The sequence below is a fragment of the Gavialis gangeticus genome, unplaced genomic scaffold (genome assembly GCF_001723915.1).
Source record: "Gavialis gangeticus isolate Ggan-Ray unplaced genomic scaffold, GavGan_comp1, whole genome shotgun sequence".
In the NCBI taxonomy this organism is placed as follows: domain Eukaryota; kingdom Metazoa; phylum Chordata; order Crocodylia; family Gavialidae; genus Gavialis; species Gavialis gangeticus.
Genome location: NW_017729000.1, coordinates 28,219,050 through 28,236,607, shown reverse-complemented (window position 1 = coordinate 28,236,607; position 17,558 = coordinate 28,219,050). Strand labels below are relative to the sequence as shown.

General features: G+C 38.6%; 1 protein-coding gene across 2 annotated transcripts in view; it reads right to left on the bottom strand.

The window, feature by feature from the left end:
- Positions 1 to 17,558, bottom strand: part of GABRG2 (gamma-aminobutyric acid type A receptor gamma2 subunit) — a 177,810-nt gene that overhangs the window by 66,378 nt on the left and 93,874 nt on the right. For both annotated transcript variants that reach the window (XM_019506492.1, XM_019506493.1), the window contains exons 5-6: positions 15,383 to 15,465; positions 14,512 to 14,649 (exon numbers count right to left, since the gene is read on the bottom strand). In XM_019506492.1, coding sequence (XP_019362037.1) covers positions 14,512 to 14,649; positions 15,383 to 15,465 — 221 coding nt within the window. The remainder of the gene's footprint in view (positions 1 to 14,511; positions 14,650 to 15,382; positions 15,466 to 17,558) is intronic.

The following is a 17,558-nucleotide window of genomic DNA, read 5'->3' as shown; positions in this document are numbered from 1 at the left end:
ACAACTGTTCACCAGGGCACCCTGGGGGAAAACCAGGAGTAATGGTCACCAACTCCTCGAAGACTGTTTCAGGCTTAACACTAGGAAAAATTTCTTCACAACCAGGGTGTTCAGACTGTGGAATGAACTCCCTCCAGAGGTGGTGCAACCACCTACTCTGGAAATCTTTAAAAGGAGACTGGATGGTCACCTCACTGGGGTCACCTGACCCAAATTGTTTTTCCTGCCTTGTGCAGGGTGGCTAGACCCAATGATCTTGTGAGGTCCCTTCTAGCCCTTTACAATCGATGAATATGAATTTACATATTATATCAATAAAGATAGTATTTATTCAAAAGGTAAAGGTTTGATTCAGATCACATTTCTGCTTCAGTCATCCAGGTTGGAAATACAAACACCAGTTGTTTGCTGCTAACCAATTCCGATGGTACCACAACCTCAACCAAGTAGCAGCCAGAAGTAAATCATCTTTCCATCAAAGAGGAGAAGAGAGGGTGGAGGAAGGAAAAAGAGAGGAATCCTAGCTACAGCTGACTCTCCCCTGCAGAGACCTGAAACTTCTGTGTATGGATCTGTGGCTCAAGAAATGGACTCTGAAGTCACCTCAGGACCCAGCCTTTGGCAGAGACCTTCCTTGAATCAAGGGATTGCTGATAATGATTAACACCACCATATGATCAATGAGACCAATCATCTGTATTTTAAGATACCATTGTGAAAGGAAACTGATGTCAGAAAAAGATTTTTTGGGGGGAGGGGGGTTATGCGCAATAAGCAATGGGAAGGAATAATTTGCATACAAGATCTGATTATTAGCATTTCTTCAATTCTCAGAAGTATTCACTTCTAAATGAGAAGAAATAGAAATATTGCGAAAAGTCCCAGAAACATTTTCAGCTCCTTGTAAATAAGTTTTGCTATAGCTCCTATCTGCCAAAAGGTGAACAGGGAATGCTTTATTTGTTGATTCTTGCAAAACATTTTAAAAATTTGCCATGTATGGAATGATATAAGTAGAAAGTATTATGACATAACTTTATCTTGCAGGTCTCTACTTCTAATAATTATACATTCTATTCAGTGGTAGTGAGGAATTTATTTAATAGACACTATGGGTACTTCCTCACAAGTGTGCACATGCCGTTTGCGGTGGCGCAAACTGCACATGCCACATGCAGTACGGTGCATTTTTTTGACACCAGGAGATCCCAGTGCCAAAAAAACCCGCACCAGAAAAAAACAGGGCAGCACAAATGGCAGAGCAGCGTGTGCCATCTGAAACTGGAGCCTGGCCAGTCAGAGCCAGGTTCTGACTGCCAGCCAGGCTCTATGTGCTTGGATCACCTCTGCTGGAGCCCTGGGAGGTTCCCAGGACCCTAGGTAAGGTGGTGGCCAGTCCAGGTGCTGGCCCCAACCTCCCTTACCCCATCTGGAGTAACCTACTGCACTGCAGAGCACTCATACATGGGTGTTTCCCAAATATGTGCCACTGCTAGTTGGCCCCAGGGAATGCATGTTCCTGCATGGGGACATGCCTTATGATGTTTTTAGATAAATGGCATATTTACAGCAGCTATAAAATGTCAGAAATTATTAAAGCTATTCTTTATTTAAAAGGAAATATGGAAACATACTATTTATAATAAAGAATTCAGGTTAACAATGGAAAGAGGGACTGACTGTGTTCATTTATTAAACCCTGAAGTCATAAGGACACAAATGCAAAAATTACTACATTTAATGTTACCCTGTTATGTTTTTCTGGCTGGAAAACAATCGCTGCATGACAGAGAAGTATATTAAAATGCTACCAAAGCAAAAAGATCTCATGTGTGCAACTCTAGAGCACATCTACCAATAAATGTAAGATAACAGCATGTGCAATTTGTACCTACAGGATAGCTATATTACAGGGAATATTAAAAGCCTACACATACTGTGCCTGTCGCTACTTAAATGCCTTTCTCTATTTTCTGTTTATTTCTAATATGTTTTAAATTGCTATTTAGAAAAAAATTAAAAAGCTAGGCCTAATGGAGCTACACCAATTGATACCATCTGAGCATCTGGTCTCTTTAAAACTCAGTGGTCTTAAATTAGTTTTCATTTTGTTTTTCACAATGGAATATTTTACTTCATTTGAGTGTTATTAAGACACATTAATGTTGTGTGACTCTGACTCTTGTTGCACTGCCTTGGGTTTATTGCATTTAATCAGGCTTTTCAATTATATCTGCTCAAAGATACTGATAAAAAAAGCCACGGCCTCTCCGCTAAGTAGGTTACGAAAAATGCTATGTAATGACATGAGGTTGAGAAGCTAGCAGTTGCACTTACAGAGTGAAAGGATTTAATTGGGCAAGAACAACCTTGGAGGCATATGTGTTTATTATTTAGGACATATATATGCCAGAGGCGAATCCAAATTTACTTCAAATGAGCAATCCCTCCACTATGCAACCTCCACATCAAACTATCTCTGCCTTCAACCATTTTTGCTGATGTTAAATTTAACCAAGTGTTATAACTTTTTAAAAAACTTATTCAAATATATTATCCCCACACAAAGAAGTGTGGGAATGAGCTGAGGAAGGAAAAGGTAGAAAGGAAAGAAAAAATAGAGACAAAAATAATTATGGTGAATCAATAATCATTACAGTAAATCAATTATTATGTTTCATTGAAGGGAGGATCCAGAACAGGAAGAATCCAACAGTCAGAATAATGTGTGGATCACACAATCCATTTCATGATTCCACAGCTGCAGAATAGTCCAAAATTGGAGTTTAGGATATCAAAATAGACTCACACCCTAGTTTTGTCATAGAATTGTTTAATGTACCAAGTTGTTTAGGACCTGGAGCTTGGTAGCTGTTGAAAAATTTAAATAGCATTTCAGGTAGGCCACCAGAATACAGCTTTTATTTCTATATAATGTACTTAAAATATGGGTTCATTGTAACTTTAAAGTAATAATGAATATATCGTTTCTTTAACCACTAAGCAATTGTGCATAATCTTTTGGAAGTAAGGATTTTTCATCACAATTGTTTATAATTAGATCCTCTCCAGATGCAAACAATGAAATTACAATGATTTTCTTACGTGATACTACAATTGTTTCTCTGAAAATCAATCATTAGGTGGAGTATTACAATTTCTTTACAAACAGGAAGAAAAAAAACCTGGCCGTGAAGGGAAATTTTTCATTTTAACATGCGTAATATGACTTGAGACTTAGCCGTACCTACAAAATATATTCACAACTGCACCAAAGGCAGCATATTTGTTTGTATGATGTCTTTTTAAGTAATTTGCTAGAAAATTATTTTAAAGATAGAATCAAACTATGGATCCCATCTATGTTTGTTCTTTTATCATGGAAATGAAAGCTAAACAAGACAGCTCTATTTTTAACCCACTTTACAGATCTATTTATTTTTCCTATTACTGTATTAAGCTGATAAGTAATTTCTTTTAACATTACCTTTTGTTGTATGCAGAAAATTGTATTATTTCAAAACCATTTCTTGCATTTAGTAGCTCTGCTTTTTCCAATAGCTTTTCATTAGAAGAATGGAACTATTTATAAAATCTGGCAGCCCTCTTTCTTTCCACTTTTTTGAATATTCACCTACTTCACCCCTACCTGCCCTTCCTGAAGTCCATTTAATACTGCAGCAAACCGTGCCTTCAGGCAATTACAGATAGGCAAACATGACCCCAAAGAGTATTCAACAGGGCAATTCTACTGGATGATGATGAGAGAGTTTTCATGCCTCAGCTATTCTTCCCTCCAGAGAAAGTTATCATTTTACTTTTACAAAATCTAGGCTTACGCTATAATAAAAGATAAGAAAAAACTCTGGAAGACTTTTTGCTCTGAATGCTTTTCTCCATCAATAGTGACTTTGTAATCATCCCTCAAACTCAATTATGAGTGATTTGCAACACATTACTAATGCATTTTCATAATTTCAGCCTTCCTTATGGCTCAGTCAAGCTATTTTCCAAGAATCCAGATCAGGCAGCTAACAAGGTTGTGGAAATATATCATTCCTAGGTGCAGCTACCATTATCATATTAGCCCAACAGTTCCTCCCAGCAGTTGTTACTAAAATAATGACAGTTTTCACAAACCATCAAAGCTAAGTTCTATTGGAAGCTATATTGCAATCCAATAAAAATAATTATGTATATAGTAGAAACTCCTGTTTCTTGGTGTGGCGCTTGATCCTAAAGTAGCAAAGTCAACCTGAAGTTTTACCATTGGTTTCATCTGGCACATGAGCAGGCTCAGGGTGATCAACGATAATTTCACTCAGCTGGCTTTGACCATTCCTTTTAGGCAGATCCCAAAGAGGTACAGTGAGCAGTTACTTCTCCTCAGACATTTATAGAGTTCTGCCTCCTCTTCTCTGGGTAGGTGAGCCATCTCAGGAAATTTGTGATATTCTCTGGACTTTGGAATAAGATAAGCCCCTTGCATCTTGACTTAAGTCAACTTCTTGCTACCAGGAAACTTTCACAATGCCTGCCATGGCTGATTGGAATTTGCTCTCACAAATGATGAACAGCAGGATGCCAATTTGCCAGCCAGGCTAAGACACAGATGATATTGGGAAAAAGAGAATACATTGTGATGAATACCAGCTACTAAGGATGTTTTCTCATTGATAAAAGTGTGGACTCTTTAATCTCCTGATGGATTTTTTGTACGTACTCTAGATGAAAATAATACAACGTTCAATTTTCTTTTTCCATCTTTAGGCAAGAGACTTAAAGGGAATGAGCTTTCCTACCATTTATACACTGGCTTTAAACAAAGTTGCCTGCAAGAATGGATAATAAGTAGGGTACGTGATTCATACCAAGAAAAACTGTGTCTTATTCCTGACTACAGACTTCCAATTTGACCATGGACAAGTCATTTAATTTGCCCTAGGCATCAGTTTCCCATCTCTAAAAATGGGAAAAACTCTACCTTACCTCACAAGGTTGTTATGAGGCTATAATTCATGACTGAATATAAGGTGATCAGAGATTACAGTAATTAAAGGTATCTATGTACATAGGCCTCCTTGGGCACTTATATGTAGTATAGGGGCATAAAGGTTTATTTAAAAGGGGAAAAAAAACAGTCCACGAGAAAGGTTGCATGCCTAAATTTGAGTCATCCATGACATTTTGTGAAACCATGGACTTAACTTGCTGTATAATCAACAAACATTTATAAGAGAAATATTTTTGTACGCTTAAAATCCCCCTTTAATTTTTAAAGAAGTGATCCTCAGATGTGAACAAATTACTCAGAGTGAATAAATTTTACTGTTAATAGTTCTGATCTTTACAAATATACTGTCTATAAGTGATGAATAGTTTACTGAAAAATTGGAGGGACAGTCAAGAAATATATTTACTATGCATATTTACAGTTCTCCTTTACTGATTGTACTGTAGGGTTGGACAAAGAGGTTATCTTCATATTGAGTCCTGTAAGCTTAAATAGAAAGCAGCCCTTTCCTGATCCCAAATTATCCATAACCCTTATTACACATGGGTGTAAACAATAAACAGATAACAATGATTGAAAGTTCATATATTGTGATTAAAATCAAAAGTATTGATTTGTCATATTATTAATGTCAGTTTTGCTTTTGGCAAATAAATATGACTAAAATGTTTTATACCTGAATACTCAGAAATCACTGAATAAAGCAGGGATAGAAAATTAACAGCTTTGTTAGTGAAAAATTCACTAATACTTATTTTATGTATTCAGTCATCTCTACCCCAAGGCCGCTTTAACAAACAGGTAGCAGGAAGACAACTAAAAGAACCTTCTTTGTAACTCCTTTAAGAGCATTACCAGAGAATCATTTGAACTCACAGAGAGGTCAAAGTCACTGTACCATTGGCTTGTTGGACATAAAGATCCAGGGGTTCAGTCTGCTATCTCTGCCTGCTACTTTAAATGTTTCATTATCCTACAGCGATGATGTTCTTTGGGCTCTTTCATCTGAAGTAATAATTTAGTATGGCTGTTTTAAAGCCAGCATATTGAGATAAATAGCCTGCTAAAGGATCGAGAGAGCAATAAAGATACACAAGACAATGTCTGACATGCTAGGCTTGTTTTCTCTGCTGTCTTGCAGCATTTTATGTCCTCCTTTTTGTCTATGCCAAGTGAGCACACAGTAGCTACTGAATGCTGCTAAATCAGAATACTAGTATGGTGCACACATTCATTAGGCCAAATTCTTCAGTGCTGCTCAGGAGGGATTGTAAGCATAGGTAGATTTAAAGCACTTATTTCTTAGGCTTTGCTCACTTTGCACGGGGCTGGTCTCTCAAGCAATTGTAGAACACCTTAAGGTTTGTTCTAACTTACATTGTCTGAAGGAGACATTATAACTTTATTTGACTGGTAGCCAATGTTATGCAGCTTTGCAATAGTACAATAGTTTAAAATCTAGCCTAATGCAGAAGAGATTCTCTCCATCCTGGAACCTCACTTCCTGAGTTGGCTGTGCCAGCAAGATTCAACCCCTAGCCTAAATTAGAACACCCTAACGACTGCTCTAAAATCAACTGATACATGAGCACTGTCACTATTGATATAGGAAGGAACTGGACATGATTCTATTTCCTCTAGCACGCAGCAATGGCTAAATTAACACCAGCCATTACATGCCACAGTGTAATTGTTGTCTCCTCTCCACTGGAGGAAATCAGACTATACCTTGATGCCTAGTCTTATTGTTGGTATGAACATTCAGAAAATGTTATTTAAAGATTATCAAATGGATAAGTAATATGTTTGTGAATAATTAGGCATAGAATATTCCTTGTGGCACTTTATTTCTTCATTGCGATCTTCATTTCCCAGCAGAGACTTTTACATATGACATGTACAATATACCTGTCAATATGATATTTCAACTTAATAAAGAAACATGAGGGGAAAAATGTTTGTTGTTAGAGCTATGGGACCCATGGGGATTGACTGTCTGCCAACAGTTCACTTAATTACAATAGTGCATTAAGATAAAATAGAAGAGTCTGTAAATATGTTCTGTTTAACAAAATAATAGCTCTGAACAATTTTTTGTGATAAAGTAGAAACCAGACTAAATACTATTTAGTCATTTATGCAGCTTAATAGATACACAACAAGATAAATATTTAATTACCAATCTGACACTGTTGATCAGTTATAAACAAAACACCGTTTACCCTGCACAGTTCTGATTAACACTACAAAAAAAAAACAAAAGTCAGGACTGGAAGATAGTATAATGAAACAGGAAAACATTAATTTTATACTTTCTGTGACAGATCCTCTGGTCCTTACTCAATTTTATTTGTACATGTCTTTTATAACGGATATTTGCCTTACTATGGGGACTAAAGCTAAAAGATTTGCAGATGTATTTCTACAACAGCCCAATTCCAATCTAGAGATATGAAGAATTCAAGCAATGAGACTAGGTATGTGAAGAATGGGAGCTGCCTGTGGCCCTGTGTAAGTAATTATAGCCATGTACAGATATTTATCTTCTTCTCAGAGAGTTGCTGCTCTCTCAGTATAAGCCATGAGTGTACAGACGTTCAGGATTTTTCTCCCAGAGCAACAATGGGGCCATTCTGGGAGAAAAATAACTTGGAAATAATCAGGATTAAATCACTCCCAGAAGAGTTTCTTTTAGGAGAGTGAATTTCCATACATATTTACTTCTAAGAGAAGCCACAGCACAATCCCCCACCTTTCCCAGATGTTGCAACCCCTACCCCCCACCCCCCCGCACACACACAAACACAGACCCTGGGAGACAGTGTGTCACTCAGGTTGGACTCTATTTCTTCAGATGACCAAGAAGCAGAGAATGTCCCCTTCACAGTCTCCACATTGTGCTGCAGGGAGACACTGGATGACCCTGAACAGTCTGGGTCAGCCAATCAGGTTGCCCTTTACATTGCTGCCATCTCTCTTCAGGCAGACTGAGGGAGCCTGCAGAACACATTGAAATCTTCTGGCTGTGCAGCATCGGCAGTGTAAGCTTTTTACCCTTCAGGAGCTCAACATTCAAATGACTGTTCAAGGATTTCTGGGTAAGGTGTTTGTTTTTAACCAGGAAAACAAATCTGTGAAAGAATTCATAAGCCATTGCTGGCAGATGTTTGTCTAATCTGCTCTTTTAAAAACCCTGCTGTGATCAGGGTTTTGTGACTCTGTTAGAGTAACAAGTCCCACTGTTTAACTGCCTTCATATTTAGAAAGTTCTTTTTCCTACTATTTAATCTAAATCAGCCTTGCTACAAATTAAGCTGATTGCTTTTTGTCCCACACTTAGTAGAGATGAAGGATGGCTAGCGACCTCTATATAACAACCATTTACACAATTAAATACTTTTACCATGTTTCTAGTCTTCTCTAGTTTAGTGCCTAGTCTAGTCTTCTGTAGACTCTCTCCAATTGCATACATCATTTTTTATGTGGTCCCCTAAAACACATACTGTACTACAGCTGAAAGCACTTTAACACTGAGTAGAACTATTTCCTCCTATGTCTGACATATGTATTAATACAACCCTAAGTGAGGTTTGTTTTTAATGAAATAGCAACCCTTTGTTACTTTAGATGGAGTTTATGGTTCATTATATCCCTCTGTCCTCCGGCATTCTCCAGAATTCTAATCCTGTCTTACAAATTGTTTGCAATCCCTACCAGCAGTTTTTCCATGCATATTGGTGTGAGCAAAGTGGCAGATTAAAGAGAAATAGGTTATTTTCCTACTGGAGTGAATAATATTGGTCAAAGATTGAACATATTTGTAAGCATCACCTGGGCTTCAGGGACTTTATTATACCCCAGAGCTCAAATGAGTATGAAGTTCTTGCCAGGTATTTCATACAGCTTTGGAAATGAGTTACTGTAATGCAAAGAATGAATATGAGCAAAATCACTGCGTTACAACAGCACAGATTACAATACACATAGAACTTACTTCAGAAAGGGAAAACAGTCCCCTTTCCTCACCTCTCAATCTCACTTTATCCATCGCTAAATCACAGACATTCTGTACCAGCCTTGGAACAGTTTTTCAATGAGAGAGAAAACTAATGGATCAACTGCAACTATATGGCATATCTGTAGACAGAATATTATTATTTCCACTTCAAAATCTGATGCTGATGAGTTATCTCCAAACTCAGAGTGAAATTATTTGACAAGTCTGGAGTATTGTGTTCAGTTTCAGACACACACACACACACACACACACACACACTACAGAAAGGATGTGGACACATTGAAGAGACTCCAGCAGAGGGCAACAAAAATGGTGAGGGGGCTGGGGGACGTGACTTATAAGGAAAGACTGAGGAAACTGGGCTCATTTAGTCTAGAGAATGGGAGACTAAGAAGGGATTTAATAGCAGCCTTCAACTACCTGAAGTGGGGTTCAAAAGAGGATGGAGCTAAACTGTTCTCAGTGGTGGCAGATAACAGAAGAAGGAGCAATGGTCTCAAGTTGCAGCAAGGGAAGTTTACGTTAGATATTAGGCAGAATTTTCCCTCTACGAGGGTAGTAAAACACTGGAACAGGTTACCCAGAGAAGTTAAAGAAGCTCCAGCCTTGGCAGTTTCCAAAACCTGGCTAGACAAAGCTTTGACTGGAATAATCTAGTTGGGGCTGGTCCTGCTTTGTGCAGGGGGTTGGACTAGATGACCTCCTGACATCCCTTCCGACCATAACTCAATGATTCTATGAATTCCTTAAAAACTTCCAAACATTCCAGATAAATTCACCCAGAATGCACCAATTGCACTTCTCAAATGTTACTATAGCCTTTGTTAAACATTAATTTTAGGAAGCACCTGGAACTCTTAACCCCTAGATTGTCCACACATTAATACCTGAAGCTAATTTTAAGCACTTGCTTGACACTCACTTATGCCACACCAGGGCAGGAATACCTCTGATCTGTGTTACCCAGCTTGTGCTGCACAAAAAGTATAGCCAGTCTAGGCTACACCTTATAGTGAACACCCCACCCACCCTCTCTCCCACACTGGCCCAGTTTGGCACCCTCCATGACCTCTCTAGCACCCCAGATCTCCATCCTCATACACACACTTGCTTGTGGTGGCCCATGCTGTTTGTCTCAGGGGAATAGGCAGGGAAGGCTTAACATGCCTGCCTGGCCATCACTGCTCCCACTGCCACTGCTGATCTCTGGGCTGGTTCAGCCCTGAGAAGAGTAGCAGCCCAGCAGTGACAGTGGTGGGAGTCAGGCAGGCAGATTAACCTTTCCCTTCCTGCTGCCTTGGGACAGACAACAAAGGCTTCCAAAAGTAAGCGGTGGGAGAAGCCCAGCAGGACAGACAGGGAACCCTAAAGGTGGAGGAACCAGGGAAGGACTAGAGGGAAATGGGCAGGGAAAAAGTCTGGAGGCAGGGAGTAGGGATTCTTACTTTTCAGTTGTCCAGGTTTCTGCTGGCCTGAATATGTGACTGTTCCAAACTTTAGCTAGTACCAATCAACATTTGAGCAGCCCACAGTATAATGTGTAACAAGGCCCTATGTTGCTGTTTTATCCATTTATTCTAATGGCATACATATAGGCAACAGAAACAGCAAATCAGCACCTCCAGAGTTAATATTTCTTATTTATCTATAACAAATCCCAGCTATCCTAAAAGGCTACTGCCCATTAGCTGTCTCTTTATTTTTGTTAGTACCAAATAATTACTGCTCATTCACCTTCCCTTCTGTGTCGTGTCCTGCTGTGCTTAACCATATCCCAACTTAAAACTCACCCATTCACTGGGGCTTAATAGGTGCTAACACAGACTTTCTACCCATCTTTTCCCTATTCCTGCATATGTGGCTAGACTATTATGGAACCCTGGGAAGGAGAAGACAAGAGTGGCTGTGACAAATTAGGAAGGGAAAGGAAAGGGAACAGGTGCCGAAATGAGGGGAAGGCAGTCCCCCTACTTCTCTCCAAAGGTAAGGCTCTCATTGCTATACAGTGCATGTACATGTTCATTAATGTACTGTACATTAATGTACATGGATAGCCAAGTACTAAATCAATGTGCAGTAACTCGCGCTACTGAGCTGTAGTGACGACGCACAGGGTTTTTTGGATGTTAACTGCGCAGTAGCCTAATACTACTGTGCAGTAGTGTATTAACATGGTTTTTGCCCAGCACACTACTGTACAGTGTCATTAGGCTACTGTGCAATTAGTGTCTGATGTAGATGCAACCAATTTATTTCCTACCTATGGGGACTTTTTACCATCTTATTCCATCTATACTTTTACCAGAGCCTGACAAAGGGACTTTAAACCTGAAAGCTTGCAGAAAAGGACAATTTTCTTGTGATTATCCAGTTGGTCTAATAAAAGGTATCATTTTGGAACCAAGAATTCTAGTTTTTTGTATGTCTTTTTGTCTCAGACCAACATGGCAACCAAGTACACCCCAGTAACTGTTAGGCATCCTCCACATCCAGTTCTTAGGCTGTCTGGATATTTCTGCCATCCAAAATGCAGAAACCTATTTGACAAAATGCCTGCCATTGCTAAGCCAAATATCTTGTCCACATATCAGGGAAATATTCTCAGTTCTTCTGCCATCCACCTAGAGGAGGGCTTCATCATTATCATCAGCTGTTGAGTTGAACAGAACAAGAGCCTGGATAGACCGACTCTGTATATTCAAATACCTGATTTGCATAAACACACAGACCACAAATGGGCTGTAAACAAAGTTAAGAGTATGGAATAATCTTTCAGAGTAAGTAGGTCTGAATCTTGTTTTATTCATACCCTTATTCTTAAAGGAGCTCTGTAAAATAAAGTTGATATTTCAGGCATAGGTGGAGAATAAGCTTGTCTGAGGAGAATTGGACTTAGCTGCAATTACCAGTATGATAGAAAGTTAGCTACATGCTGTTATCTTTGACCTCTAAAGCCAACATTTATATTAATATAGAAGCAAATACCCCTGCCCCCTGTTCTACCAATCACTGTTTTCACATTAGTTTTATATGTGCAACTGTCTGCACCTACTTTGGGCAGGATCAAAATCAGAATCAGTTTTCATGCAAATATTTCTTATAATAAATAAAAAGGAGAAAAGAAAATCAAATGTACAAAAATACTTCAGGAAAAAATGCCTCTGAAGAGAATGTTTTTGCAAGTTTTCTGAACAGCCCCAGTATGCCATTCAGACCAGCTCAAGCAGGACTAAATTGCTTTGAAGGGTATTTCCTGTTACCAAGCAAATGTTAGCTAAAATGAGCTTTTACCGTTTTAAATGTCTAATTACTATTGATTATTTTATTTGTTTAAGCACATGAAAAAAGGCTGATGTGCAACATTATATTAATAACAAATCTCATCTTTAAGTTGTAATGGTTGCATAAGAGCATGGCTGCGTTTTCTCAAATAAGATTTGCAGTCCCAGAGGAAGACGGTTCTCATTGTAAGGTAATGCATTGTTCCTTTAGATTAGTTCTCACTTAGCATTACCAGGTACATCATAAAGGGCCTTGTCTTCACAAAAAAGGGAGTAATGGAATAATGAGTCCAAGGCTTGGAATACATGGAAATGTTTATCTCCGAGAAAAGACCCCTCCATTTAGAAAACAGGGAGGAACCACAATGGAAAGGGAAACAGTAAATAAACTCATGTCAGGTCTGAAGAAAAATGAAGTCAATGTTAGATTTGCTTCTGACAAGTGAGTGCAGGATTATAGACTAATAACCAAATATGTATTTACTGCTGCGCCTCTTTTTAGGGCATGTCTGAGGTGAAATATAGCGCTGATATTTTCACTTGCTTATTTTTGCTTTGGGGGTTACTTTGTGGCAACCATCAAACCTCCTGGATCATGGTGTATGCATGAGGGCCACCCAGACCTTCAATGCATATGTCTGGGCAGGAATTTTTTGGAGAAGAAGAGGCTACCTAGACCTTCAATCCTCCTTTTAGGCCACTGAAACAGAACCCAAAGTCCAGGTGTTTGGTGCCTCCATGGCTATAGTTGTATAAGTGTCCAAGAACTGAACTAAGGTCTTCTGCATGGGAGACAAGGATTCTGCCACTGAACCACATGGGATTTTTGTTGGGTGTAGGGTAAAGCAAAATATTAGTAACCATGTTCTTCTACTTCCTCTGACCCCATTTCTTGCCCTCTTTTGTACCTTTCTTTTGCAAGGAACTGTGAAAGGTCAAACTCTTTCTTAATTACCTGACAATATTTCCTACAGCTATAGGATGGCAGAATGTGCTGTAAAATAAATGTGGTTACAACTGCAAGGCTTCATTCCTTTCCCTCTGCCTTCAAGACCAAATATGTTATCAGTAGTTAACTTCCACATACTCAGGAACTCAGAACCTGACAGATCTTGAACTGTTTTTGTTTGCACTGCAGAGGGATGCACACCAGGCAGCCCTTAATGCTATCTGTGCTCCTGTGCTCTACTACAACAGCAATGCTGAGCTTTGAAAAATAATTATTGTCACAGTATTCCTTTTAATGAATAGAGGAAAACTTAAAATTAAAAAAAAAAACCAAGTGTCTTTGAACTTAACTCAGTAAAATAACATTGAATGAAATCAAAAGTAACCTGAAGAGAAAAAAATCTCTTTCATTTCAGTATTCCTTTTGAAAGTAAGAAATCAAAGGCAAGGAGTCTGGTGTACATGTAAGAACATTAGCATGCGATTTCTTTCTGCAGCCTTAATGACACTCATCAGTCTTCAAATACCTATTTTTTTCCATCAGCCAACACTAGAGCATGTATGTTTCTGACTTAATGCAGTGACTTACTAAGTTCCATACACTTTCCTGCTTATTTAATGGGATAATATTTCTACTTTTATTAAAAACCAAGTCCTCCCTGGTTTATCATTGCATATTGTCTTATAAGTACATGAGAAGAGTCAAATAAATAGAAATAAGTAGCAGAATTACCTGAAATACATCCCTTCTAGTTTGCAGTAACCTTTAAAAATATCGATCTAAAAGACAGGTTTGCCATCAGGCACACATCAGAGGCAATGTTTAACTGCTGCTGCAGAAACAGGTGCAGGAGGAAACTATGATTTTTAATTATTCCCATTACTTTGGGGGGATAATCTTTAAGTACAAACTAATAGCAGATTAATGCCCTTTCCAAAACAGTTCAGTTTCACTGGCTGGTTTATTGTGGGGTCCCAGACAAAGTTTCAATTTTTCCATGCCTCAATCCTCCTACTCCCCATCACTGCTAGGTACTAGGAACTGCTGCATGACAACAACAGACAATAGACAGCTTATCACTTTGCAACCTGAGCAGCATTTTGTAGGATTCACTAAGATACAGAAAATGTTAAAATAAATGTGTTCTACAAATTGTCAGTGCTGACTTCTATATAATCAGATATCTTATTTTTCAATATCAAAAAGATACTATGAAAGAAAACCAAATAGAAAAAGTAGCTGATCTTACCCGACGTTGTCTTCACCACTTCTGTAGTGTTTCTCAGTCCAACAAATGAAAATTGGTAGAGCCTCCAAGATCTGGTGTCTCCAACTTCCACTGAACTGCGCTTCCACTGGTAAATAATCTCTTCCCTTGGGTAGCCATCTTCAAGTTAATCAAATACAGTTTCACAATCATTTCTATTACTTGTAATTTACTTTTGTGAGAAATATCATTTTTATTTATCCAGAAAAATATGGAAAAGTATATGCTAGTGGGAATGTTTGCTACTATTCTTTATTATTACCATTTATATACATTCATATTTTATTATTAATCTGGAACTGAGTCTTTTTTTTCTAAAGTTAGGTTTTGAGGTTACCTGTTTTTGGTTCCCAATCTGAAAGATCTAGAGTGAAAGGTTGCCTGTACTGAGGTCAGTGGAAAAAATTTCTATTGACATTGGTAGAGCATTCGTTATCCAATTTCTGAGTGTAGAAGTGCCCCTGACTTCAGCTGTTGTATGGGGAGTGACACCCATATACAATCACTATGAGAACTTTACAAGATTTTAATACAGTGTAACACTCATAATGTCAAGTAGAAGGCATAAAATAAGCATGATTAATATATAACTTTTCTTATACATACTGTGTATCACAGAACACATACTGTTCTCAGGAAATATTTTTATCGGTGCATCTATAGAAAGTACACATTTATAAAATAAGGTTCCAATCACCTGCTTTTAATCAAACTGAAGACAATACAGCTATGCTGATTTACACTGGCTTAAAATCTAACTATGACTCTATTATAACTCAGCTATATAAATACAAATCAAGTTAGCATAGATGATTTTTTGAGTTGTATAGATAGCTGTAAGTGTACTGCTTACAGCTTGAAAATTCCAGTGGGCAGGAATGTTCATCCATTGGGAAATTGTGTAACTGTAACTGACACTCAGCATCTATCGTCAATCTAGGAAGAAACAGAGGACAAGGATTTAATATCAGAATGTACAAAGCATGCTATTAAAATTTCTACTAAAATCTACAGCAGAGCGTAAAAATTGTATTGTAATTAAACAGTACATAAAATTCTACACTTACACTGTGTACAGTGAGCATAATTAAAACATCAAGATTTATCTTATTCATTTTCCTATTACAACTATAGGACGCTGGTTGCTATACATGGATATTTCTGAGCAGTACATCTTGCCTTTTTAATTGTACTAAGCACACTCTCTAGATATGTATTTGCTGCTGACAAAAGAACGTGCTTCATGGTGTGGCATCAGATAACAGTATTATTCATGAGTTGCAAAGTCAGGATTGAACTATGCAGGTCATCCCAAACCAGTACCAGTATAACTAGTCATAGTATGCCATCTTGTATTATTTAGATGTATTTTACAAGGGAAAACAAATGTTTAAAAAATTGAAGCGTTTAAAAATGTGTATCAAAAACTAACCTCTTCAGTGCTATTGTTCAATGGGACCTGACAGATGTGACAGTGGCATTGACAGATGTGACAGTTTATTGCACAATTGGCCACTGAAAGTGTTCTATAGCCATGCACTGACAGAAGTGCACAGCTTCAGAGTGCTTTAAAAATGCCTAATCAGGAGACTAATCTGAACCTTCATTATATGAGGTTTCAGATGAAAGCATTCCAAAGCGGAGCACTGTCATTATCATCTGTCAATGTTGCGGGGAGCAGGACTTGGCTGATGCAGCCGAGCTCTGGTGGCCACACTGTCTTTGGAACAGGATGAGGGGAAGGGAGCAGAGGGAGCTCATTCTGGGGGTTGCCCAGCCAGCGCTGGAGGGTGGGGCAGGTGGATTGCAGCCTCAGGTTTGGGGGAATAGAGCGAGTTCCTGCTAAACATGAATTACAGCGGGGAGCTTAATGTCTGCCAGTACCCTATATGTAGTCTCCACAATATGGGATGTGTTACATGGTATTTACATCAGAGGGAATTGGTAGAGGAAGAAAGAAATCTTGAAAAGCCTAGTGGAGCAAAAAGGACTGCATAGTGCAGTACTACTTGTGGTTTCTTCTCCTCCTTCTGCAATTCCTATTGAAACTCATAATATCTTTTGTAAAAACATTCTCTGCTGGTCCATCTTAGCCCCTCTGAATTTGTATTGCCTCCTAAGTCTTGTATGTTTATATTTTCTGACTTCTGGTTTCTACTGAGTGTGAGAATAAAGAAGGTAGGGGGAGTAAAAGCCACTAATCTTCCTGACCAGCTAAATCCATCCATTAATGATCAGGGACCTGATCCTGCTGCCCTTGAAGTAAATAAGAGTTTTATCTGTGACTGAAATGAAAGCAGAAAACATCTATTGATTCTTTGTACTCAGAATATTGCCTTTCCTTCCTCCTCATCAATTCTTCTTCAGAATCATCACAAATACACTAAGAAGGCAAAACATTCTGCCCATGGTATTGATACTATCTGCTCTCAATATAGATTTTTCATTGGTGCCTGTGTTTCAAACAGTTTGAACTTGCTACCTAGTCAGTAAGTTCAGTGACAGTTTTGATTTGTTTTCCATTGTGGGGACATTTACATTTCATTCGCTTGCATAAGCCCAACTGGATTTTGCACGAATGCAATAAAGCTTAAATCTGAGTGACTCAGTCTACTTTTAGATTGCTTTTAGTTAGCTAGGACATAGCCTCACAAATTCAGAGATTCTTATTATTTTGATTGGAAAACCACTTGAGATTTGTTATTTGTCACAAGAGTGATCAGCAGCAATAAGTGTGTGACAGATTTTTCAGTGTGGATCTGAGATAAGGTGATCCTACTTCACCTTGGACTCAAACTAGGATTTAAGATCAGAATGTAAACATTACGGCTGTGTCCAGGTGAGTGCAGATATTTGGTTCCCTGGGGACAAGTAGCAGTGGTGCACCTTGCACTGCTGCTACTTGTCCCCAGGAAACTAACATGCCATGAGGCAAGTTACCCTAGTTGGGGTAGGGGAGGCTCAGGCCAGCCCTGGGTTGGCCCCAGTAGCCTTACTTGAGGTCCTGGGGGACTCCTGGGGCTTCAGCA